Here is a 27,973-nt window from a genome sequence, read left to right on the forward strand (position 1 = left end):
ATGCCAGTGTGGAAGCCAAACATTAAACGATAACAATGATGCCAATAGTTCAACAGAATGCATAATTAGATAACTGACACTATTACACTAACAGTAAGAAAAAAATGCAGATGATTAAACACTAATAATCTATGAAATCAGTCCTAAATATATTTCTCGCTCTCTCTTTTAGAATGTTTTTTCCGATCCTACTGTTGATTTTCTATTTACTTTTTAAAAGTTTCATTGCTCCACAAATGTCTGAGGTCAATGCATGAGAGCAAGGGATGTAACTCTGAAAATTCATAATCATTTACTTCAATGTTTTATAGTGTTCCAAGAAAATTTGATGTACAAGATTAGGCGTTCTTTAAATTTTTTTTCAAATTCATTCATTTTTAAAATGGTACAGCAATTTTTTTCTATATATTAATAAATTTTCTAAAACAGTTGTTTGCTTCACTTCATCCCTTATTAATATTGGGTAGCAGGATTTGTCTGAAAAAAAATATAGGTATGGATTCCATAATCTTTGGAAAATCATATAGTTCTATGAAGAAAATAGTTTAGGAACCACAGATCTACTCCACACTAACATAGGTTTTTGATTACAGTCATATACCATTTATGTTATGAATACTGAAAATTGATTTAGAAAGAAACTTTAGAGGCATGTTAGCTATTGCTCTAGTACCCTTCTATCAATGAAAATTTACAGCAGCTCCTAAAGAATCATGTTATTTCAGTGTAATAGAGTATTTGCTTTGAGAAGACCTTGCAAACCAAATGAGATCGTAGCCATGGCCTAGGCCAGTGTGGCATAACTGGCCTATTTAAAAGTACTCTTCAATCATCAGGCAATAATGCTGTGCTTGAGAAGACCTTAAGTCAAGTGAAATTGTTGTCATGGCCAATGCCAGTACCACCTGACTGCCATCCATGCCAGTGGTTTGTAAAAAGCACCATTCGAGCATGGTTGATGCCAGTGCCGCCTGACTGGCCCCCATGCCGGTAGTACATAAAAAGAACCCACTACACTTTCAGAGTGGTTGGTGTTAGGAATGGCATCCAGCTGTAGAAACCTTGCCAGATCAGATCGGAGCTTGGTGCAGCCTCCTCGCTTGCCAGTCCTCAGTCAAATCGTCCAACCCATGCCAGCATGGAAAGTAGACGTTAAACGATGATGTTGCCATTCCAATATAGACTGGCACTCCATTGGTTACAAATATTCCAATTGATCCAATCAATGGGACAGCCTGCTTGTGAAATTAACACACGTGGCTGAGCACTCCAGACACATATTCCCTTAACATAGCTCTCAAGGAAATTCAGCATGACACAATGTGACAAGGCTGGTTCTTTGAAATATAAGTAGTATTCACTTTTACTAGGTGAGAAGACTGGAACAATGTGAAATAAAGTGTCTTGCTCAAGGATACGCTGATGGAAATTGAACTCACTATCTTACAATTGTGAGCTGAATACCCTAAGCCACAAACCAAGCCATTATCACTTTATAAACAAGGATTTTAAAGTAGCATAGCATACATGGTTAAAGTGATGTGCTGGAGTTAAGTTATAAAGTTGCTTTGTTTCAGAGTTAATGACACATGAATGGTTCAGATTTTCTTCCAAAATATATGAAAATAAATTAATAAAAGCAGGATTAAAATCATAATAGTTTATAAGTTTTGATATTTTATTTTACAAAACAACTCCCTAGTTCCAACAAGTCTACTTCACACTATTGATTTTCTGAACTTCTTTCCATACTATGAACACAAAAAGTATTTAAAAAATAAAATAAATGACTTTGAATTTTATAACAACTTTCTGCAAACAGAAAGATAACTTTAATTCTTTAAATTTAACAAATAGACACACACACCCTCAAAAAACTTTAATATATAATCCAATACTCAGAAGAAAGTTTTAAGTATTTCAATTGAGCATGAAGGGGTGACAAAATCAACTTTCTTAAAGAACCAATTAGATTATTCACTGCCAAGTCAGCATCATTTCAGAGGCATCTTTAACAGATGTTGAATAGACACATTTCCAGAACAATTTTAGTCAAAAGCTTTTCAATGTGGTTTTAAAGTTTGCAACTAGAACAACCAGTCTGACAGTTTTAAGGTCCAATTTTTATCACCCCAACAAATATTGTTTACAAATACCAAACAGCTGCAAAGTTATTTGGATTTGTTACGAAGTGAAATAGTTTCTAAAGATATTTCTTTACAATAAATTTTCATTCAGTACCAGAAAAAAAAAATACAACTAACTTTTGGTTGTCAGACGAAAATTGTTCTCAAAGCATGTCATGATTAAGTTTCTTTGATGAATGTATTAAAGATTCAAGTTATTTTTTTCCAGGAATGCTGATTTTTTTAGATAATGATGAGGAAATGTTACAATGAATCCTCTTCATTTGTCTCTAAATATCAACAAGACTATCATATCAAGATGATAAAAATCACAGATCAACAAAATACAATTATATATCCCAAGACCAGCAATGCATTGGTAATGACCAATAACATTTTAGATACACAACTTTTGTTTTTCACACCAATAACGTACACCGTGCTGAAATAATTGCAGCCAAATGGCTAACTCTGCAACTGTACAAATTTGTTGTAGATAGAATCAGCCATGTTTATAGTATCATATATATATTTCTGTAGCTATCAACAAAATTAGAATTAACTTTGGTAATATCATCAATGCTAGGGTTCTATTATGACACACCAGCTTTTGTTATTTCAATTTTAAAATTAATGATATTAAAATTAGTCATACATCATTACATTAGAATAATATAATTTACAACTAGTTTATAAAAAAATATCAAAGGAATGTTTAAGTTAAAATGACTAAAAAAAAGCCAAATAAAAAGCACCAAAATAAATAAGAACTGTATGAAAACACGAAATTATATTCACCAAATACAAAACCTATTGTATCAACAGATTTTTATATCTAGACCTAAAAATAATTGGTTTTTTTTTTGTTAATATACTTGATTAATACTGAAAGGTTAACAAGGGAGGTAACTCTACAGTCTTCGGCATTTGTGGAACGAAGTTTTAAGCAGAAATATTAAGATAACCTAGTTCGGAGAACTTTTTAGTGAGGGAAAATATTTCCTAATTAACATGTGATATTTGATCCTTTCCATTCCAAAAATGGTCTAACAAATACTTAAACAAAATTTAGGTTATTCTTTAATTCTACACTAAACTTATGCACCAAAAGTAAATCTATGTAAAATGACACAATGAACTAAAGTTTTTGCTTTTTTATAGTTTTCTATTCTTTTCACATAAGACCATTTAGAATTTAAACAAAGCAATTGCCACTGTAAATCATACTTGGCTTGCAGAAGTATCATCAATAATTTAGTACCACCTTATGGTACTTGCAACAACAATAATAACAATACACGCCAATTGCTAATTCAAAACTATGAGCAATGGCAGAAACAGGCAAAAAGGAAAAGATAAACAAAATCAGCAATAACAAAGAACATAACAGTAAAACAGCAGACAATTTCAGCATAGCTCTAGTTTTGGCTACAGAAGTCTACAATGATGTGAAATCTTTCTATTCTAATGGTTTGATTCCTTTCATTTTGCTTTTATTGTTTGTTACTTTTTGTTTTTTCCTTCTTCCCACTTTACTCATTTTTTTTTTAAATTTACTTTTATATTTTCATCTGATTGATGGGAAGCACAGAAAGAAAAAAATTCCAAGATGATATAAAAAAAAAAGAAAGTGTTAGCAGTTGGTCTTCAACTAAATTTCAACAGATTCACAATGACTTCAGAAAATGGGTATGTAGCTGTCGATTTTGGCTCGGTGGCGCTGTGCTACACATTCAGCAATCCAGATGATGTTGCGACACTCTTGTTCTTTGAGTTTCAAGAAAGAGTAAAAGACACCATATTGGAACTGTTGCATGAAGGCATTCCTCATCAGCTTCACCTGAAACACATGCAATTGTAAAATATGTCACTTTACTTCATCCAACAGTTAAAACATTCAGATGTAACTCAGACGTCAGTTAACTCGTACATTTTTCCTTCCTATATATAAAAGATCTGATCACCATTAACTCTAACAACACCTCATTATAACCCCATGCTCCTCTAAAACTAACATTGCCTTTCTTCCTCCCTAACTTCATCCCCATCACATAATTTCATTACCACATTTTCTGGCATACAAGTCAAATTTTTCAGACTAAGATTTACAATGAAAAAACGTAAGGTGACTTTTACACCAAGGCAACTTTAGAGGACTATACATTCCATGTGAAATACAGCAGGGTTTTGTAATATAGTGACAATGTTTGACTGCTTACACTATATACATCAACATGTACACCAGAAAATATGGTGTGCCAAACTAAGCAAGATAACTTCCATAAATAACCTACAAAATGTCCTCCAAAATGCAAATGTTACATATCTGAACAAAATTTAACCACAAGAATACGTTCACACTATGAGCTAAAAATTTTTTTAAATATAATAACCCTGCATTTTCTGATTACACTTGTTGAAATAATACATTTAGGTAAGAGTATATAACAAAAGCTAATACATTTTCCAAACCACAAATTTCTGCCCCGAACAATAACTGCTTGAGAATTTCCATATTCATCCTACACTAGCAAACAGCTTACACTTCAGGAATAGTGTACCATCACACACATGCATAATTCCTGAAATGCTTGGAGAAAAAAAAAGAAATAAAGAGTACTCATCCTATGAATAAACATTTACTCACACCAACATTCTTCAATCAATGGTTTATCATCAAGCTGTTACTTTTATCACTACTGCAACAGTCTCTGCTCCAAGGAAATTGATAGTATATCATCTCCATTTACTTGTTTCACTAACCTTCTCTCCCATCTGTCAAATATACCCCACATCCTAAATGTTTGTTTAGTATGTCATCTCCAGAATAACCACCTGAACTGCATTTTTGTCTTAAAAACTATATAGCTTCAAAATGTTGAAACTTATGAGTAACTATAAATAACTTCAGCTTCCATTCTTTTTCTCCAATCTAAGCCACTCATATTAGTCTAAGTAAATTTTGAAGAAACAAACAAAAAGGAAAACACACACAAAAAGGTGCTAAATCAAAGAAAAACCTTGGTCATAAAAAATTACCTCATATTCAAAAAAACGATCTTCTAGAGTTTTTTCACCAGCATTTACTCCAACTCCTTCAAATAATTCTTTGTATACCTATAAAAATAACAGGAATATTGAAAATACAATAATAAAATTTAGCAAAATTAGTAACCATATTAAAGGCTTAAATGAAAACATAGGTTTGTAAACATTCATAGCACAATGGTTATTTTTTTTTTTGTGTATCTCTCAAATCTTTCCACTTTTTTATGCAGTCTTGTGTATTCTGTATTACTTCTCAACTCATCAAAATAAGAGGAATCCAACAATGAGCAAGACAGCAAATGGATCATAACTTGGATAGTTTCACAGTCACAGAAAGAGCATACAACACTATACTCCCATTTTACTTTGGTGTCTCAGGTTAAGCCAAAGCTAACACAGAGTTAGGGTTTTAAAACTTGTTCCATGCAGACAGCCCTTTGAAAAATCTCTGCTAGTTCTTTCAATATATCTGGCAAAGTAAGATGTGGCACAGATAAGAAATAATAGTTATGACTGCAGTTCTCAATTATCTATATTTTTTAGATTATTTAGAGTTTGGTTACTGACCTTGCTCATATTTTATTTCTAGAAGTTAGTCAGGGAAGGAAATGATGTACCCATATCTTTGTAGGCCTTCTCAGACTGCTAAAATCTAATGTGCAAGCTTGAACATTCATTGATCAAGAACAGATATCATGTAGTAGTGATAAAAGAGAGAAAACTGCACATCAGTAAGTAGTTCCAGTGTGCTGGTGAGTGAAAAACTTCCAATAATTCAAAGAGTCTTCTTTTAGATGTGATCTAGAATGTCAATATTTACATCACCAGCACCACCATCCCTGACATGTGAGCAATACTCGAAGGTTAGTTTACTTGAACTTTGTTGAGAAACAGTAACTGATCACAGTTGTCAGTTTAGTGATGCTATATAGATGGGAGAGCCATGAGAAATCAAAAATCAAGAAGCCAAGCATTTGTTGCAACTTCGTGATGTACATAACTACAGAGGTAATATGTGAGTCTGTATAAAGATATATGTAGCAACCATGTTTGTTGTATTGAAAGAGATTACATTTTGATGTCATCATTGAATAATGTTCTTGAGGTTACTGTTCATGGAGCTCAAGCAAGTTTGGTGCAAGGTTTTTATATCTGCTTGATTTGGGATGACCTGGGACTAAACATACTTTTAAGTAATGCAATTAACAGCTAATTGTAGCTTTGAAAAAAATAGTCAAAACTAATTTCCATTTTTTTAAGTGACATTCTTCAGCAGTCAGAGGTGACAGAGCTAGATCACATAGCAAATGGTGAAAGATGACACATAGAAGATAGGATGGATGGTATACTGATATTTCAATTACAATAATATTGATGTTTTTGATAAGTAAAAATGAAGCCAAACTACTTACTGCATAATAATCTGCAACAGCTCGTACTTGTTCATAATCATCTGCTCTGCCTAGCATATTAAGGCCATCAGGGTACAGTTTACCCAAACGTGGATACAACTTAGCACGATCTTCTTTGGTTAGCTCTGTCCCAAACGAATTAATGGTAATAACAAAGGCTCTTCTATCAGCTTCAAACTGCAAAATACACAAAGTAAAATGTCACACACAGTTACTTTTTGTTTCATTTTTATTGATATTGTTATTGTCTTTTCCAGTTTTGAGTTCATTTTGCAATTGTATTTTCTATTATTGTAATCACATTTTATGTGGCTGGGGCAATTTCATAAATACATCGATAGTCAATTATTGCTTTAATAAAAAATTTTTTTAATATTCTTAATTGAATTTGATATAGTTTTTTTTCCACTACAATCCTTATTTATCATCAATAATATATTCTCCTTCATTGTTCAGGATTTCTTGCCAACATTCCACAATCCTATCAATGCCTTGATGGTAAAAATAACTGTCTTGATTCAAAGATAAAAAAATAAGGTTTAAATTAAATGGGGGTGGAAAAAATAATTCAAATGAATTTATCTGACAACCCAACAGCTTTTATTTTTTTCTCAATAACATAGCCTAATCTATCTCTTAGTCTAACTTAATTTTACTGCACAAGATCAGTCTCAGTTTTCATTTTTCTGGTGAAAGGGAAAGACAAAATAAGGTTTTCTATAACCAAAAGCTATCATAATTGCCCTGTTTTCAAAATAACCTTTAGTTTCACCCCATGTTTTTGTTCTTAAGGACTTCTTAACTTTTATATATAATATAAAGGCTGAAAAACAACCAATTAAGAAATTGAAGAATACTTAAGGTCAGATAATCTATATCTTTAAGAATCCAGAGAATATTTTATGTTTTTGAACTGAAGTTAATATGTTATGTGCCATAACCTAATAACTGATTGGCAAACTCTTGTTCACAAACACCAACCCATCAAGAGCACTGTATCCTCTCTACTTCTTTTATCACCACTAACTACACCTCCGAACTTGCATGCTATGTATCTTGTTACAGTTAACTAGCCTCTTTTCATAAACCTTTGTATTGAACATTTGAATCATTCCTTCTAGGACACCTTCCCTGCCCATATTTTCTCAGACAGATACCATGTGTGACAAAAGTTTAAGCTCAACATTAATAGCACCAATCTTCTGAACCTCTCAAGTTGCTCTTTCTCATCTCTAAATACTAATAATAAACTGCATCTGTTGATCTCTTGAATTTAAACCTTACACTATCATTGTATTCTTTCTCAAAGAAAGGTACATAATCCTACCTTAAGTCTAGTTGACTAGTGGTACCACATCAAAACTTATATCAATATGAGCATTTAGTGGTAGAAAGGATATTTAGCTCTAACAATATGCAATCCACCCTACCCATTTAAACAGAGAAAACTGAATAGGAAAAGAGAAAAAAAAACATTAACTTATAAGGTATAAAAATTAAAAAGCCCTTAAAACAAAAGTATATGGTGAGATTAAATGAAGGTTATTTCGAAAATATAGAGCAACCATGGCAAATGACTGTTCCCATCACTGATTTTTATTTTTATTTAGCCTACATCATCCTTGGTGTTCTTTTTAAGAAGTTTGTAGGGTTTGATTTAAGAAGGATTTGGTTTCTACATCTAGCAAGCTGTGTGACAATGTAGAGGCTTCTTTGTTAGCTCTATTGTTAAAACCTGCATCAACCTTAGTCAAAGAAATCTATAGCACACATATGGATGGTAATATTAATAACAGATGAGGTATTGACCAATTTCAAGGGTCATGAGTTTGTATCAGTTACAAGTGTTTTGTTGCATCTCTGGCAAAGACAGTAAATTCTCCAGTCTTTCAGTTTCAGTAACTGGATAGCAGATCCAAAACATTTTATGAAGAAACTAAGATTGTCCCAAACCATGCAATAAGCTAGCCAGTAAGTTCCTCCTTAGATTTGGCATGATGGAGGATAGAATAGATTCTCCTGGGAGTGAAATGAAGGAAACAAAGAACAGGTAGGGGGATCTTGGCGTCTTGATCGACAAAGGGCTGACCTTCAGGAACCACAGAAACCAAGCAACTGCAAAAGCAAATCGAATACTTGGAGTCATCCGACAATCATTTGACTTCATCACCCATGTTATCTTCGTCCAGTTGTACAAGTCTCTAGTTCACCCAATTCTTGAATATGGACACACAGTTTCAAAACCCCGGCATAAGGCAATGTGTTGTGAGTTGCAGGATGTTCAGAGGTGTGCCACCAAACTCATTGCATCCTTGAAAAAAAAGCCATACCCAGAGTGCTTGACTGCACTAATCCTGCCTAGTCTCAAACATCGCTGTCTCAGTGGGGATATGATCAACATGTATAAGTATAAGCACAGCCTGTACCTGACCAACTACCCCTAATTCAACTACTTCCAAGGCAAAAATACAAGACACAGCCTGAAATTAGAAAGATCACACTGTAGGCTCAACATTAGAAGCTGCTTTTTCGTACAGCATATGACCACCTCCTGGAACAATCTGCCAAACAGTGTGGTCACACTCCATCAGTCAATGCCTTCAAGAACAGGCTTGACAAACACTGGAGGGAGCTTCCTGCAAAATTTGACCTTGTCTGTTACTATCAGCTACAACTGTCGAAGTGTTGTACCACACGACAAATTAATTGTACTAGTGGAAAAGGACCTACGAACAAGCTCCTAGTATCTTCAACACAGAAACCATCCAGTATTGTTACAATGCTACTAAAGTTAAGGCTTAACTAGGATTAGTTCCATACTTAGAAATTAGAACAACAATAACTCAGAATTAAATGGGTTGGCATTAAGACATGCATCCAGCCATAAAACTGCTTCAAAAAGTCCCGCTCAACCTATGCCAGTTCAGCAAATTGGATGTAAAAATGTTGATGATTTATACATGAGTATGTGAAATTTACTTAAAATCTTGTTTAGTGATTTCTTGAGATCAAGATTTGACAAGGGTGATTGTAGACTAGCAAAAAAAAAAAAAAGTATTTTTTTTAAAGGTATTTCAATATTGAAAATGTGATTTTAATTGTAGTAATAGCTGAGTCACATAACTGCTCACTACAAAATCACTGGTTTTTAACATAACTGCAGATTGGGCTGATTTAGCTTTAATAGTAGTCAACAAGAATGATCATCATTCTAATAAGAAATACCCACAAACTCTTGCACAACCTATTTCCAACAAAATAACAAAAGCAATGCCAAAAATAGACTATGCAAATAAAATGTGGATTCCACAAGCCACATCATAGTCTATTCATGTAGGAAACTGTAACTATGAATAAGAGTTGACAATAAGAACTAATACAGGGTAGAAGCATTCCCTATAGCCAGTACCATGATAAAATGCATCCAGACAAAACTAAGATTACATTATAATCAAGTTGGTTGGTATTCTCAATTGTTGTATGAGCCAGATGATTCAACTACAAAACTTTGCAAACATATAGCAGCATGGAAGAAAAGATATAAAATGATGAGGAATTCTTCAAATGTATGATGAAAAAAATACAAGGCATTTCAGACAGAAAACATACAATTGCCCATAGAACAGAGGTTGTTGATAATCTTAATCCATGAATCAGAAGATCTAAAGAATCAATCACATTGTAACCATGTAATGTATTCAAGATATTTAATAATACTTTGTATAAAAATATACTTACTTCAAGAGCTTCACACATAACCTCAGCTGTGGCACCACCAAGTTCTTTACAGAAGTTATAGAAGTCTTCAAGATATGCCTTTAAATTAATACATTAAAGCTGAATATAATGAAGTCACAAAATCTTTAATGTACATGTGGAAATGAAATATACTTTAAAACTAAAAAGCACATGTTATTGAGTAACTTTGATCAACTCTAAACAATAATTTCACACAAAAATAAGAATTCAAATAGCTAAGAGTAATCTGAGAGAGAGTCAAGTTCAACAAGTATTACAACTAAAGTACTTAGCTTCATCCATATCAGTCCTCATATCAACTTGGAACACATAAGAGTAATATTGGTTTTAAATTTTAGCACAAGGCCAGCAATTTCAAGAGAAGGGATAAATCGATTACATCAACCCCAGTACTCAACTGGTACTTATTGACCCCAAAAGGATAAAAGGCAAAGTCGGCCCCAGCAGCATTTGAACTCAGAACAAAGTCGGAAGAAATGCCACTAAGTATTTTGTCTGGTGTAGTAACAATTCTGCCAGCTCACTGCCTCACACAAGAGCAATATTGATAACAGCTCATAAGGAAACCTTTTTAGATTAGAAGATCATGGAGTATTAATGTGATTGGTGAAACTAACAAGTTACATAGTACAATTAGTTCTTAGAATGAAACAATGTATGCTGCAGGATTATATTGAAAAATATGAGATGAGATTTTTGATAGGAGTGGCTGCAAGATACATCTCTCAGGTGCTTTGGGAAGCATCATCAGTAATCTAGGATGTTTTGGACTAGTCAACATTCAGTAATGCAACATATGGCACCCAACCTTTACTAACCAGTGATTCCAAACCCAACCAGAGCATCACAGACTGATTGACCTGCAAACTCCCAGCAGCCCACTTCAATTGGCTCACAGTGAGCCCACCAGTTTCAGCTTCTGCACTGCTCCCTCTTCCTAGTGTTTGATAAGCTTACACTTGTGAGCTTCTACTAAGAGTCCTTCCCAGGGAACAAAATTCCTAGTTGTCTATAAATGAGAGGTTATGGATACATTCTTGAGTCCATAAATGAGAGGGTGCACAGAATCAATCAGATTGTGACTACAAATAATGGTTTATTCAAAGTATATTCTAATAACCTCAGTTAACTTGACTGGACAATATATACCATACCTACTTTATAAATAAGTAACATGTAAGGGATATCTAGCAATAAAACTAAGAATTGCTCTAGTCATTTGATCAGATGTTTAAACGCGCAAAAGTATTGCATTAAAACAAAGAGTTGAATGAAAAAAGAATTAAAAAGAAAAGAAAAAAGGAATTAAAACAAAAAAAAACAATATATTTACCTTGTAGAGAGTATTTCTTATGATTTCAACATTCATTTCATCAAGATCTTGTTCAGAAATACAATCAATGAAATATGGTGCTGAAAACAGACAAGTAGTAGTAATTGTAGTAATAATCAGGACTACACTCTCCAATGTCACCACAATCTCATTGCTATCAACATACTCCAACATGCTACCCATGTACCATTCCCACATAAATCCATATAAATAATCTCATGCACATGTATCTTTTACAATGATAAGCAGTGAATGAATATGAATAACTTAGAACCCTGCACTCATATAGGCATGTAATACAAATGGATCTAATCTGTTAGAGAGCATCTTGTATCGACCACTTGAATATTTCATCATTATCATTTAGCATCCATTTTTCATACTAGCATAGGTAAAACACTATAACTGGGGCTGCTAAACTGTACCATGCTCCAGTTTGTTTTGGCTTAATTTTTAAAGCTGGATGCCCTTCCTAATGCCAACCACTCCATAGAGTGTACTGAGTGCTTTTTATGTATCACCAGCATGAGTGTTTTTACATGTCGCTGACAAGGGTGCCTTTCACGGATCACCCACATAGATGCCTTTCACGAGTCGCCCGCACAGATGCCTTTCACGAGTCACCCGCATAGATGCCTTTTACGAATCACTTGCATAGATGCCTTTTATGAGTCACCCACACAGGTGCCTTTTATGAGTCACCCACACAGGTGTCTTTTACGAGTCACCAGCACAAGTGCTTTTTATGTGCCACCAGCAAAAGAAATGAGAATTGCTAGACTTACCAAGAGGGGTGTCAACCAAGACAGCATTGTAGAGTTCAGCTGGAGTGGAAGCAATATGGATGGCTTCCATCTGTTCAAAACTTCCCAGTGGATGGCTCTTGGGAATCAGTTCAGAAATTGGTCGCTGATGAACAGTACCAGTAATTAATAGAGTGATGTTGTCAATCATGTAGCTGTACCTGAAACAGAAACAAATCAATTACCTATTGCATTCACTGAATGCCTTATGACCATACTCACTAGTAACAACACATAGCCAACACCATTAACACCATCACAAAGAATATTTTTCAAATTAATATAGGGCAGTGATTCTCTAACTGTATACTGGAAGGGCTAACTAGGAGCAACTCAGATTTTTAAAATATAACTGAAGGCTTTAGAAAATCTATACAAATGCTTCAGTATCTTTATAAATGCTACATTCATTATTTTTCCATGTTTATCACACATCTGATAAAACACAGGTATACTCACACTAACTGCTGATACCATATAAATTAGATTTACATGTAGAGAGAAAGATTGAATGGTAGACATCCTCTCTCTCTCTCTCCATACATAGCATTTTAACCTCACATGTTCTTTTCTAGCTTTTGCTCCACTCTATAAGAACAGTCACTTTCTGCGATACATCTTCCTCATAAAAATATCTCCCAAGTATTTCACCACCCTCTCACAAATACTCTTTCTTCTTGCTTCCAGTTTTCTCTACTTCTCTCACTGCTTTCTGTCAGTTACATAGCTGCAAATTCTTACACTTTCTTTTTAGTTTTACCCCAACTCTAATAAATATATGATAGTTATGCTTGTCTACAACTATCATGTGATGCAAAGACAAAGAGACAGACAGACATACAAATATATACACACACGTGCATGTGAGGGGCTTCTTTGTTTTTGTCTACCAAATCCATTCACAAGGCTTTGATCAACATGAAGCGTTAATGAAAGACACTTACTCAAGATGCCACACAGTAGGACTGAACTTGAAACCATGTGGTTAGGAAGCGAACTTCTTAACCACACAGCTATACCTATGCCTTTGTCTATCTCAATTCAATTTTCAACATATTTATTTGCAATAGAACTTTCTTCATTGACCAACATTAAATGAAAAAGAATAAAGAAAATCAAAATCAATGGGGAAAGACGTTTGTGTCCAACAGTTAAAAAATTGCTGCAGAAAATCAAGCTCATGTTTTATACAAGCAGGACAAATTTTAAAAAGTATATATGATTGATTGATTGATTCTAGTTTCAGCTCATGAACTGTGGCCATGCTGGGGCACCGCCATTTGGTGTTGCTACATGGTTTTACTTCACGAAAGCTTTTTAGCAACTGCCATTTGGTGCATGAGAGAGTTCGATGCAGCTGCCCTCATCTGCACCTCCTGCCGTGAAGTTGGTTCATCTGGGATACCTGACAGGAAGAGATCCAGTTTCATTTTAAAGACATCTGCATCCACCCCATGCAGGTCTCTTAGGTTCTTCGGGAGGATATTGAAGAGCTGTGGGCCTCGCAAGCCCAGGCTATCACAGTATCTTGTCCTACATCTTGATGGCAAATTTGGAGTCCTAGGCATCATGCAGTGGCGCCCAGTTCTGGCATTTGTGTAACTCTCGATGCCAAAGTTTGGGACAAGTCCCTCCAGGATCTTCCAGATGTATATTATGGCATATCTTTCCCACCTACGCTCCAAGGAATATAGTTTTAATCTCTTGAGTCTTTCCCAGTAGCTTATATTCTGCATAGAGGCTATCTTCTTCGTGTAGCTACGTTGGATCGTCTCAAGTTCTGTGATCAACTTGACACTGGATGGTGACCATAACTGAGAGCAATAGTCAAAGTGGCTTAGGACAAGTGTCCTCCAGAGGACCATCATGGTTTCTTGTTCTCTTGTTCTAAAGGTTCTGAGAATCCACCCGGCCAGTCGTCTACATTTCATTGCCAATTTAGCAACATGTACACGGAAGGTTGCGTCATCACTCATGTAAATACCCAGGTCACGCACTGATTGTGCCTCTGGGATTGCAATTCCTCCAGGTCCAGTGTATTCACTGGGTATTGCATTTAGTTTTGCATGCTGATAGTATAAAGCTTGAAACTTTTCAGCATTGAACTGCATGCTATTCTTTTCAGCCCACTTGTATATTTTGTCCAGCTCACATTGCAGGCGTTTAGTGTCCTCAGGGTTCTGTATTGCCTGTGAAACTTTTGTATCATCTGCATAACTTGTGATCGTGGCTCTCTGCGTGGCTGAGGGCATGTCTGAGAGGGCCATTATGAACAGTAGTGGTCCCAAAACAGTGCCCTGCGGAACACCGCTCACTATTTGCGTGTTAATGGAAGTGGCCCCATTGGCTACTACCACCTGACTTCTATCTTTCAGAAAGTCATGAAGCCATTCTCCCAGTTTTCCAACTATGTCGAGATCACGCAGTTTGTGACATATCATTCCATGATCAACTTTATCAAAGGCCTTTGCAAAGTCGAGATATATCACTTCCATATTTGAGTGTTGAGCAGTCGTTTCAGCACCCAGTCATAGTGTTGTAGGAGCTGAGTTAAACAGCTTCTCCCTGGTCGGAAACCATGTTGGGTGTCGGGCAGCAAGTCATTTTCTTCAAGGAAGGTGATCAGTTTCCTTCTGACTATTCGTTCCATGACCTTGCTGATGTGTGAGGTCAGAGAGATAGGTCTGTAGTTCTTGGCCTCCGCTCTGCTACTGTATTTTTTTCCTAAAGATATAACTCTAAACAATTTTTTCTTAATTTCCTTTGTGATGGGTGCCAGTAATTTTTAAATGTTACAAATTCAAAAAGCTTGAGAATGAAGGAGAAGAAATGATAACCATTTCACTCAAAGTGTTTGGTTTTCATTTTACACTTGAAACCCACCAATATCAAGAACATGTGCCACCTACATGAACTAAAAAGGAAAGCCTCTATGTAGTTATTTGATCTGCTAGAAACAGCAACCAAACTCACCACACACACAGAATCACACTCTACCATTTTAAACAAAGTGGGACACTTTGGACAATATAGCTTCAGACATACTATGTCTAAAGATAAGATTGAATAGTCAAAGTTGGAACACCCCAGATTACAGCTCAGTTTGATCTAGACACGGTGCTAAACAACTTGCATTATTTGAAACACTATGAATTAAAACTGGATTTGCAGACTTGTTTTCCTGGAACTTTATAAGCCAACAGTTACAAAAGATAAACACATGATTACAATAAGAAAAATATGCAACAATATCTTTTACTTGTTTCAGTCATTAGACTGCAGTCATGCTGGGGCACTGCCTTGAAGAATTTTTAGTCAAAAGACTCAAACCCCAGTACTTTTTTTTTCTAAGCCTGGTACTTATTCAATTGATCTCTTTTGATGAACTGCTAAATTACAGGGATGTAAACACACCAACACTGGTTGTCAAGCAGTGATGGGGGACAAACACAAAGACACACACACTTAGATTTACATATATACAAGCTTCTTTCAGTTTCCACCTACCAAATCCACTCACAAGGCTTTGGTCAGCCTGAGGATATAGTAGAAGACATTTGCCTAAGGTGCCACACAATGGGACTGAACCCAGAACCATGTGGTTAGGAAGCAAGCTTCTTACCACACAGCCACACCTACATCTATATAATCAAGAAATGATAATACAAAGTTAAAAAAGCTGGCGTCAGCCTTTAAATAAATTTTAAAATTTATTTAACTTCTCATTTTCTGTGGAATAAAATACAGTTTGTATCCATTAAAATGATTTAAAGATACTTAATAAAAATTTACAGAAACATTGGACTAATTGCATCACAATATTTAGTTTCTTCACTTACAATTAATTCTACATTACAAACAGTTATGGTCAACTAAGTATTTCCTTCTAACAAGTGAAGGTACATGGCTCAGTGGTTAGAGTACTGGGCTCACAATCATGAGGTAGGGAGTTCGATTCCCAGACCAGGCTGTGTGTTGTGTTCTTGAGCAAGACACTTAATTCTTCATTGCTCCAGTTCACTCAGCTGAAGAAATGAGTTACGCCATGGGTGACAAGCTGCATTTGACCTCTGTCTTGGATAATATCAGTGGCATGGTGAGAGGAGGCTGGTATGCTGATCTTCCATAAACCTTGCCTGGACTTGTGCCTCAGAGAGTAACTTTCTAGGTGCAATCCCATGGTCATTCATGACCAAAGCAGATCATAACCCTTACCCTAGTATTTCCCATAAATAAAACCAATATACTGGGTATCGGTTCAATCTCCTTTAAATTCCTCTTTTATTGATTGAGATGTAACACTTCATATGCAATACTTCTTTTATTCAAACAAAAACAAAAAAAAAGTCTACAACATCTAACTATATACTCCAATAAAGGCCAACGATAATTTATAAACTAATACAAACAATTGGTCTTTAATAATATAATTTCACAAAATTCTATTATAGGCTCAAGACATGAAATCTTGTGGGAGGGGGCTAGTCAATTATGTTGACCCCAAAGTTCAACTTGTTCTTATTTTATTGATCCCCAAAAGTATGTAAGTTAAAGTTGACTTCAACAGAATTTGAACTCAGAACGTAAAGCCAGAAGAAATGCTGCTAGGCATGTTATCTGGCATGCTAACAATTCTGCCAGCTTGTCATCTTGGTGATTTTAATAATAAACATTTCTTTAAATACAGTTGATACAGCTTAGATTACAAAATTTGGCATGTCTAGCCAAAATAAACCAAAATTACTAAGAACTGTTCCTTATTATTCCTAATAAGACAGAATGTTGAAGAGCATACAAGATATAGATAATTTCTCTAATTATGAATTCCAGTACTATATCTAATGGCATATAAGACACTTTTTCTCACCACCCCATCCTCTGGGTCCTATATGGGAAATTGAGTCATCCATAAGCTAATTTTGTCCTTGTTGCTCACTTTTTCCAGAATATGTGCTACTGAAATTGTGTCTAGTATACATTGGTCCTTTTTTTTTTATGTTATCAATGATGGTACATACTAGCAAATATAATAACCAACTTAAGTGAATACAGCAAAAATCGAAGTACATATGACATTATATGAGAATGTAAAAACAATTTGAGGACCACAAAACAAATTAGCTTTGTTTGTGGTTCTTGGTAAACTCAAAAATAGTAATTGACATAATACTCACGTGATGTAGTCAAGGAATGTTGCCAAGGGTTCTAGGGAATGGTTGCGTAGATGTTGGAACTCAATGACTAGCTTATCTCGGAGGCGTTCATCAATCACATTCACTGTTAGAGGACTTGGTTCATTTGCCAAGAAGTTACCATAGTCAGTACTTTGGAGATGGAGTTTTAAATCTGTAGAAGAAAAGTTTATGAACTAAGTATCCATTATTTAACAAACGGAAGTAAATTAACTGGATTATCACCTAAAATAAGATAATTCTTACATCATAGGTTGCAGTTTGTTACATTTCTCCTGAATATGTACCAAAGCAGTTTTATTTTCCTTTTATAAGTTAGTCAAAAGAAGCAGATCAGTGCCATGGCTCCTGGTGGAAGCCAAGTTAGACTGGTGAGATTTATTCAAGTGATGTTCAGTTGCATTAGTGTACAAGTGGTTGAGTATTCCACAAATATGCGTGACCTTAATCCATTCATACACACTCGTGTGTGTTCTGTCATTTGTAATTTAAAGTTATCAGATAGGCTACATTCAAAGCAGGAAGACTCTAAGGCTGACAAAGAGAAAACAAAGTGAAGAAAATTGCAGACATAGAATAACAAGAGAAGGAATTTGAAGAGAACCATATAGATTGGGAAGAGATGACACTCAGCTAAGTGGTGATTGATAGGAGGGGAGCTGTCGTAGTTAAAGGTTAAATAATTCAAAAGAAAGCCCTGCAGCTTGTTATATTCTTTCAAACAGTTCAATCCATGCCAGCATGGAAAGTGGCCATTAAATGAGGATAATGACACCAGACAAGAGGCTACAGTGAAATAAGTCAATACAGAATTGTGAAAGGATAGTAAAATGAGATTAATTGTTGTAAGTACAAATGAAGCTTTATAATTAGGGAGAGATTAGGGAAAAGTGAAATAGGAAGTAGATTAGAGTATATGGATTACATGTAAACAACAGAATTTGATCTACACACATAACTATATGATACAAATTTCACTTTCAATCCACCTATTAAAATGATGCCTCTGTGTAATCACTCGATCAATGAAAAATAGTAAGCAACTTTCCCTCAAACCTTACTCGGTAACTTTATAAAGGACACATTGGATAGTGTAATCTGGGGTACACTATGCTTGAAGAGAAAAGACAGTTAAGGTTGGAACACCTAAACAATTATTCATTCATACAGAAGGAGATAGAAAAACGGAAGCAGAACCTATATTCTAACAATGCTGTCAATTCTTTATTCATTTCTATCATCATCATATTTCTAGCAATGCCAGTGAACACCAATGTGCATCACTAAGTTCTCAGCAAGCCTATTCTACAGTCCAATTTCAAATCTCAACACAATATTTTAGATTCAGTGCAGTAAGGAAGATCTACGAATTGAACAAGTTTTGCTTTTATGTGACAAAAATTCTCAAATATATTTATATCTTTAGGTATTAAAATTGTTTTAACAATTTGTAACCCCACTAGTGCCAGTGACATGAAAAAGCACTCAGTACACACTGTAAAGTGGTTGGCAATAGGAAGGGCATCCAGCCAGAGAAACCATGCCAAGCTGATATGAAATTCACCAGATCCTGTCAAGCCATCCAACCCATTCCAATATGGAAAAGACATTAAATGATGATGATGCATTGTACTGTATTCTTCAGAAAGACATTTTATATTCAAATATGGTATGTGCTGGTATGGTCATGTGACAAGAATGGCTGAAGATAGTTGTGTGCAAAAGTGCCACACCCTAGCAGTTGAAGGAACATGTGGAAGAGGTAGACCCAGGAAAACCTGGGACGAGGTGGTGAAGCACGACCTTCGAACTTTAGGTCTCACCAAGGAAATGACTAGAGACCGAGACCTATGGAAGTATGCTGTGCGTGAGAAGACCCGGCAAGACTAGTGAGACCATAACCCGTGGCCTCTACCTGGTATGTAGCCAGTCGACTTATACATACCTTTCCTTCTTGGGACACAAAACTCCACTTGTGGCAAGTGAAAATCAAACCAAATCAAATCAGATATCAGAACCAAAATCGAAGTCGATCAACATCAATGGAAATTGCGGCTGTGATACCAGTGCCGGTAACAAGTAAGCGAACCATCTGATCGTGGCCATTGCCAGCGCCGCCCCGACTGGTCTCTGTGCCGGCGACACATAAAAAGCACCATCCGTTCGTGGCCGTTGCCAGCCTCGCCTGGCCCCCGTGCCGCTGACACGTAAAAAGCACCATCTGTCCGTGGTCGTTTGCCAGCTCCGTCTGGCACCTGTGCGGGTAGCACGTAAAAAGCACCCACTACACTCACGGAGTGGTTGGCGTTAGGAAGGGCATCCAGCCGTAGAAACACTGCCAGATCAGACTGGGCCTGATGCAGCCTTCTGGCTTCACAGACCCCAGTTGAACCGTCCAACCCATGCTAGCATGGAAAGCGGACGCTAGATGATGATGATGATGACGAAATATATCCTCTTTTAATTTTTATTTAGTTAGAAATCATATATCTATGTTTCTTTATGGCTGCATTGTAAGGAATGCCTCAGACAATAAAACAGCTGCTCTAAGAGAACTGCAGAAGATAGTTCATGGGTTATGGTGTGATGCCTCGAAAGCATGTCCAACTGCCTACAGACACCATAGTAGTTACAATACAACTTCTTGCTTATGACTAAACCAAACTCTGTGTCAAGTTGCAAAACTCAGTAAAATCTTGAGGATCACAATAACTCAGCACTAGCTAAACTGCCTTGGACTACTACCACTGCTATTTATAAAAACCATTAAAAAAAACTGATTAGGTATATGACCTCCTGTTACAGTAGTTCTCAGACTGATATCAGTCTTCCCACCCACCAAAAATATAAATACAATTTTGTTCCCCACTCCCAAATCATAAACAAAACAGAATTTGCATGCATATAATTCTTCCTTCTTTCGATGATGTTGGACAAGTTTGAAAACATTAAAACCATCTCATTTTATTAAACATGGTGAATTGTATGTCCTCTTTTCAATCATTGCCACCAACACCTCCACTCAAACACTGTCCACTACTGCACTGCATTTCACACATCTAAACAATTCCTGATAGAATGGGCAATGCTATCAGAAATTGACAGAAATATATTTATTGTCAGTCCACACATCTCTCCATTAGTTTTGTTGTTTAGCACCAGGCCAGTCCTAACCCAGCAAACTTATGATCAAAGACTTTCCTAATCATGATCATCCCATTTTTTGTATAACAGGAACCACATTGTCCAATGTATCTACATTTAATACAATAGGGTGTTATCTGAGGTGGGATCTGGCTGCTATTTCTAGCAGATTGAGTCACCATGTAGAGCAGACATGAGTAACTTGTTTTTGAAAAGTGAGTTGCATGAGACGTGTCTCATCATCAGGCAAACTGCACTACTAAAAAGACTCAAGGTAATTTTTTATTAGATATGCCAATCAGAAAATTCTGCAGAACAGTTTACCTATGACTTCTGTGGCTTCTGTGTCATAGCTTAGTGCCAGGGTATCTGATAATATAGACAAATAGACAAATGCCAACCCTCTTAAACCAGTTCGTGCTAGAACAGAAAAATAAAAGATCATATGACTGAAAATGATAAAGCTCAAAAAAGAATTAAAACCTATAATTGATTTGTTCCTTATATTTCTGATATAAAGCTTTTGATACTAAACTAAAATTTCTTCAGAAGAATAAACAACTGTTCAACAAGTCCCTGTCGTGGACATTATCATTATCAACACCAGCTGTACCTTTGATGGTGCATGCGGCCTATTTCACAAAATGAAAACTATTCCTTAAAAGAAAAAAAACAATGCACATCCAATCAATAATGGGCTAATGCTGTTGTTTATTCTAATGACAGTTCAGTGTGGTTACTTTGTCTTGTCAACAATGTATTGAAAGGAATATCAACCAATTCAAATACATTGCCAATGAAAAAGAAACACTCAAGCAAGAGAAAACTAACAATATACATTATTAGTACAATATTTAATAATACAAAACAAACTCCTTTTATTAGAATTAGCCAGAGAGAATAGCATTTTATTGCAGACTGTACCAGTTTTTCCTTCAGGCAATTTTATCCCACTAAATGTCCAGTAAGTTTTAACAAGTATACACTGCTGAAAGCAGTGTCTCTCTCCAAATAGATATTGGTAGTCTATTTTATGAAACTCCTTGTATCTTTAGGTATGTGAATCCACCAAACAAGGTGACATTAAGTTAAAAACAAGGTTAATCTCTTCCAAAGCAAAGGACTAATGTTTACCATTATGACAGTAGATGAGATATGAATCTCCTAGTTAGTATTCAATTCCACTTCAAGTAACTTTCCAGTAGAGTATTTTAGGTTGATACTAAGAGATAAAATGCCTGCAAAGGAATGTGTCTTTTCATAAAAAAAAGGATGTTACATTGAACTGTTGCCATATTACATGGATCTATAATACAATGTCAGTTCCCGTGTCTTCCAATAAATTTACATGTCATCCATTAGGTCTTTCCAATTCAATCCTCTTTTCTTAGAGCAGCAAAGTCTAGAAATGTCTCAAAGAGAACACACAGTAATAAAACAAAAACACAATTCATTCTAGCTCCAACCAAGAAATTTACAAAGGGAAACTTCGAGGAAGCAAATACTAGATACAAACAGAAATAATGACTTTTAACAGAGACACAAGGCCACAAATTTTGAGAGAGGGGAATATAGCCAATTTAATCCTGCAATATTTCACTTGTGCTTATTTTATTAACCTACATAGGAATTAAAATTAAAGTCAACCCCAGCAGTGTTTGAATTTAAAATGTAAAGTACTGTATCCATTTCTAACACCCATCACCTCAGCTGTAGAATTAATAGTTGTACCAATCAATGGTATTTTTGAGCTCTTGTAATGAAGACATTTTAAATCTAATTTACACCATGGAACCTCATCCATAAAACAATCACTGTACACACCAAGAAAACATCACACTTCACACCCTTAACCCTTTAGTATTTAAACCGGCCATATCCAGCCAAAATAACTAATCTGTTTTATGTTCAAACTGACCAGATCCAGGCTCACACGCCTACCCTACAATGTTATTCTACATTAAGTAATTACACCATCAAGATCTTGAAGATATGAGATAATGCATGATTAATTCAAATCAATATGAATCAATAAGCATTATGTTTGATAGAATAATCTGAACACTAAAGGGTTAAACATGATCAGCATGATGCTCCAAATGCTGGGCAATATCAAAACTGGGAATCTTTTGAGGCAAACACATCCTCAACTTAGCAAAGGCTGATAGCCCTTCTCATTAGAGCTAGAAAATACTTTGGCCCACAACAACTATTAACACTACCAACAGATGAAACTTACAATGGTAATTCCTGCAAAATAAACGTTCAAGTGTGAAATTACCCAAAAAGGAATATTGAAATGGTAATCTTTAAAGCCAGTAATATAGTAATTTAAACTACTTAATAACAGGTAATTAAAAACAGAAAATTCAGAGTCCTTTATTTCATTTTTACAACCTGTGGTTGCAACCTAAACTGAAATGCAAAACAACTTTACAGAGAATTGAACAGATGTTAATGACAAGGAAAACAGGAAAAAGGAGAAGAAAAAAAGAAAAATGAACGAAAACACACACGCTGTGGGATGAAGTTAAAATAATAGACAGAGAACACCTCAGGAAAATACGAAAAGAAGCAGCACATATGCTAGGACACAACAACCATCCTAAGCAGACAGAGTGCAGATATGAATAGCATATGGGAACCGGTATTAAGGAAGAATAGGAAAATATTATATTTATAAGCCCTAAAATTCACTCCATAATTGCCCACGGGCATCTAGCGTAGTGGTTAAGTGCACAGGCTTAAGAATGAGAACCCAGGTTCGAAATTTCCCCCAAGACACCTGATGAAGGCTGGTGGGTATATCAGCCGAAACATTGAGTTAACAAACAAGATGAGGATAAATATCCGTCAAATGTAAATGATGTACATAATTCCTCATCATAAGTTTTAACAAAATCTTATATGGACCCTCAAGGGTCATGCTGCCCCCAGTTGAGAACCAATAGCAGAGAGAATATATTAGACGTGTTACTTTATGATATCGTTTCGTACAAGCGGTAGTACTTTTTTTTTTACATTTGACTGCGGCCATGCTGGAGTACCGCCTTTAGTCGAGCAAATCGACCCAGGACTTATTCTATCGGTCTCTTTTGCCGAACCGCTAAGTTACGGGAACGTAAACACACCAGCATCGGTTGTCAAGCGATGGTGGGGGACAAACACAGACACAAACATATACATATACGATGGGCTTCTTTCAGTTTCTGTCTACCAAAGCCACTCACAAGGTTTTGGTCGACCCGGGGCTATAGTAGAAGACACATGCCCAAGGTGCCACACAGTGGGACTGAACCCGGAACCGTGTGCTTAGTAAGCAATCTACTTACCACACAGCCACTCCTGCGCCTATAGTGGTTAATGTTTACAAAGAGTAAAAGAAAAATGATCGCAGGATTTTAATTATAGTGAATTACATAACCAAACATAAATCAACAAACCCATAACTGGATCTTGTATAGCTAGAGTACAAATCCCTATTATCAATTCGATCTTACTACTCAAAGCACAAAAAAAAATTTTCAAAAAAATACTTCAAGCTGAAGAATTCCTTTTGGAGCTTTTGAGGAATTTAGTAAACCATTTTAAAAACACTCTTACACCTACAGACCGACGAAGACCAATATTAACAATCAGACTAAGAGAAAACCAATATTAATGACTAAATGTTTAGAATAATAGTTAGCTATTAGCATACTTTTGTTTGCTATGAAAAAACTAGATATGAAACATATCAGAAAATTCATTATTGTAATTATTTTGGCTAATTACCTGAGTGCAGAGACTTAGGGTCTATTAAATCGATTGTTCGCTGCTATAAAATATGTGGCTTCATGCTAATTTTGGAATTCTTTATTATTTATTCAATAAAGTACCAGAGTTGATTTAGTCGACAAATCCTCTAACCCAAAATTTCAGGCCTTGTGTCAATGTTAGAAACAAAAATCTGGAAGAGATATTGTGAGGGAAATGTTAGAAAACGCAACCTGTATGCCTTTGTAAGAGTATTACTTTTCTATGTAAAAAAAAAAACAGTTCCAATAGGAAACACAAAGCAAGTCGTATACATTTCACCCAACTGATAGTTGAAATGGGAGTGTTCTAGTTAACCAAGAGTTGACGAAAATTGAAGTCATTTAGAAATATCATGTGATAAAAGCTCTATCGTGATTTATGGAGAAAAATTTAAAACGTGTATGGGTATGCGTACGCGTTAGGAATGCTTGGTATCTCTAGAAAGTACGTGTACCAGTAAGATACTGTTGCTGGTGCCATCAATGCATTGAGTGTTACATTCTACTGATAGTATAGATAAACTATGTTTGAGTGTATTCGTCCAAACACGTAGAATTGTGGTCCAAAACTCTCAAGGATCAGCTATCAATGACTTATAACTACGGCCTCCAAAATGTGGAAAGTGTGTCATTATAACTAGAACCAACAACAAAACCTATCATCATCAACATGGAAGGAAGTAATTTCCACAAATGAGTATATATTTGGAAAAGACTCACTTTAGATGGCTGAATGTACGATTGAAATCGCTCGGCAATAACCCTTGATCCCATCTAAAATTATTTCAATTTTACCAATATAATGGACAGAAAACGCATAAACAAATGCAGAAAATACATCAAGCTGTAATTAAGCCTTTAGTTTAAACTGTCGATACTCGAATTTAAACAGTTAATAAAATCTTATCAGTGTGGAGACCTTTCCAATAGGTTAAATGAAATTTTATAAATGCCTCGATATTAACATATATGGAGTAAGGGTTTATACTTGCAGTAAAACATAGTATTAAAGATTGAGAATAAAGTTCTTAGACGTAAAAAAATCCTTCTTCGAGGAAAATTTCGTATTAAAAAAAAGGTTAATAAAAAATTTAATTATTCAAATGAAACACCTTTTCTTGTTTTTTTTTTCTCTACGTCTGGAGTGTTATAAACTTAAATGCGACTCGTACTTCCTTAGCAGCATACAGTGAACATCGATATCCTCGGATGTGTAAAATATAGATATTAATGATTTCTTTAGACCATGCGAAGCAAATGCTTCCATTCATTCGATCTGTTGCGGAATGAATATAATGTATATAGACAGACAGACATTTTATATATATATATATATATATATATAATGTTTGTATGTATGTGTGTGAGTGTGTTAAATATTTATTTGAAAAATGAATTATTTAGGATATATCCGCTTATATTGAAGTTAGATATCGAAGCCCAAATGTAACCACCCACGGAATATAATTAATATATTGCACTCACCTTCCAATGTTTCACACTGAACCAAGTTCACGTAGTCGGATTGCTTAAGTATGCCACCTTTGAAACCACGGACCAGGCCTTCCAAGTAGCCGTGGTCAATGTTAAAAGATATTTCAGACATCATATTGAAGCCTGCCTGTATGACCACAGTTGCAAAGTAAATGAAGAAACGATGTTCACAACAGTATACGGACAAGAATTACAAGGGGAGTGTGTGTGTATGTCATGTGAGTATTCGCTACTGCCACCTGCTGTAAATTTTTTCCAGTAATTTATTTACTAACAGGAATTATCTCCCTTGTTCAGCGCTTACGCTCTATTCAAACATTGGTAAATATTTCGATTGTAATTTGTGCGATAGCGAATAAACCAAATTGTCAAAATGCAGCAGGGTCGACGAAAATCTAAACGAGGAGTTCACCTTCGTTATGTAAACTAACTTGGAAATCAATAAACAATTCCTAAGAACAAAGCACAACTTGTTTTTGAAAAATTACTTCGACTTTGACATCTGTTCGAAAGCAAGATAAAAAAATTATAGCTCCAAGGAAAATAAACGCCATGGATAAGCATCCATGATATGAATTTCACTTCGATTCCGAATTTCTGATTTTGACCGAAGGAAAGAATTTGATGTATATATGGTGAAGGCGAATGGTTGACTATCCAAAGTTCACGTTTGGCATCATTACCTTTCAAAAGCCCTTACAACCATGACTTTTAGTCGCCAACTTTGTTTCAGCCAGGATCAAATCCAAATCAAGCCCCAGCCTAGCAATATCATTGATGCCCAGTACAAAAATGGCTGTATTCAGATGAACTCTTGAAACAGAATGACTACACCATCAAAGGTTTCCAATAAGCCTTCCGAGCAAAATGGTTCTTGAGCCTTATCTTCTACTGATCTCTGAATGACATCACCTGTGACTGGATTGAAAACTTTTTTTTTTATTAAATTGAATTTGAGGAATACTCTGTGGGTCTCTGAAAGAGTGTTCGCGAATATCCTTGTGGCACGAATGGCTACTTCGAATCTGTAACGATTACATGCACATGTTTGCACGTCGGCGTCACCAAAATTGAAATGATTTATATGTAGCAAATGAATGACAGGAAGAAAATATTAGTTGGTTGAAATGGCCCTTCATTTTCATCGTTACAATGTAAGATACAACTTGTTTTTAGTTGTTACCCAATGATAATTTATCGTTCTGTTATCTAGTCAGTAGGCAGTTCAGTTCATATTTTGTTGACTGCTAGAAGACCGATGAAAGAAGGAGAGATTAAGAATACAAGGGTCTGGCCTTAGGGCTGACAAGTAGTTAGGGTAAAAGTTATGTTGTTGCTGGATAACAATCCATAAGAGAAGGGAGAGAAATAGATGCCCTTCAGCTAGGTGCCAACAGACCAGAGAGAGGACTTATTTGGGGTTCTGTATTAATATTTTTTGCTAACTGAATTAGGTCTGGCTAATAAAAAGATTTTCTGTCTCTTATCTGGCTAAAGTCTATTTAACCCAAGAATGTTAACTTAGACTATAGAACTTAACTTAGTGTGACACTTGACTCCCTTAAATTTCTAATTGCAAAAGCAAGAGAACAATAGGAACGGAACTGGTAGAAAAATGTAGACAAGGTTTCAAATCTTGGGTAAGAAACTCGGAAGCTATTCATTACTCATCAAAGTTTAATATCAACTCTAGGCTGAACAGTTTCGAAATATAAAGAGAGGTGGCAGGGGACCGATGACAAGCAAACTTTCAACGTCACTTCATCAGCTATTAACTGGAGACCACAAAGATATGAGCATCTTCCGATATCATTGCTCTTTTGAGTGGTGTTGAGTAGTATTGATACCACAAGAGAATATCCTTG

The 27,973-nt window shown here is 35.5% G+C and overlaps 1 protein-coding gene across 1 annotated transcript; it reads right to left on the reverse strand.

Annotated features, from left to right (window-relative positions):
- Window positions 1–1,657: 1,657 nt before the first annotated feature.
- On the reverse strand, window positions 1,658–26,340 carry LOC115210723 (V-type proton ATPase subunit d). The gene is made up of 8 exons (XM_029779430.2): window positions 26,100–26,340; window positions 17,656–17,827; window positions 12,464–12,642; window positions 11,679–11,758; window positions 10,325–10,402; window positions 6,587–6,763; window positions 5,166–5,243; window positions 1,658–3,966 (listed from the first exon to the last, which is right to left on the reverse strand). The coding sequence occupies exons 1-8, from the start codon at window positions 26,221–26,223 to the stop codon at window positions 3,805–3,807; spliced, it is 1,050 nt and encodes a 349-aa protein (XP_029635290.1). The 5' UTR covers window positions 26,224–26,340; the 3' UTR covers window positions 1,658–3,804.
- Between the last annotated feature and the right edge of the window lie 1,633 nt (window positions 26,341–27,973).

Source organism: Octopus sinensis, linkage group LG1 (assembly GCF_006345805.1).
Source record: "Octopus sinensis linkage group LG1, ASM634580v1, whole genome shotgun sequence".
In the NCBI taxonomy this organism is placed as follows: Eukaryota; Metazoa; Mollusca; class Cephalopoda; order Octopoda; family Octopodidae; genus Octopus; species Octopus sinensis.

What these genes read in the sequence shown, in the direction of transcription:
- LOC115210723 (XM_029779430.2), bottom strand. Translation starts at nt 26,223, where the DNA reads ATGATGTCTGAAATATCTTTTAACATTGACCACGGCTACTTGGAAGGC. An exon ending in TAAGAAATACTCTCTACAAG is followed by an intron (nt 10,403 to 11,678) that starts GTAAATATATTG and finishes ATTAATTTAAAG; the next exon opens with GCATATCTTGAAGACTTCTA. An exon ending in ATCGTTTTTTTGAATATGAG is followed by an intron (nt 3,967 to 5,165) that starts GTAATTTTTTAT and finishes CATGTGTTTCAG; the next exon opens with GTGAAGCTGATGAGGAATGC.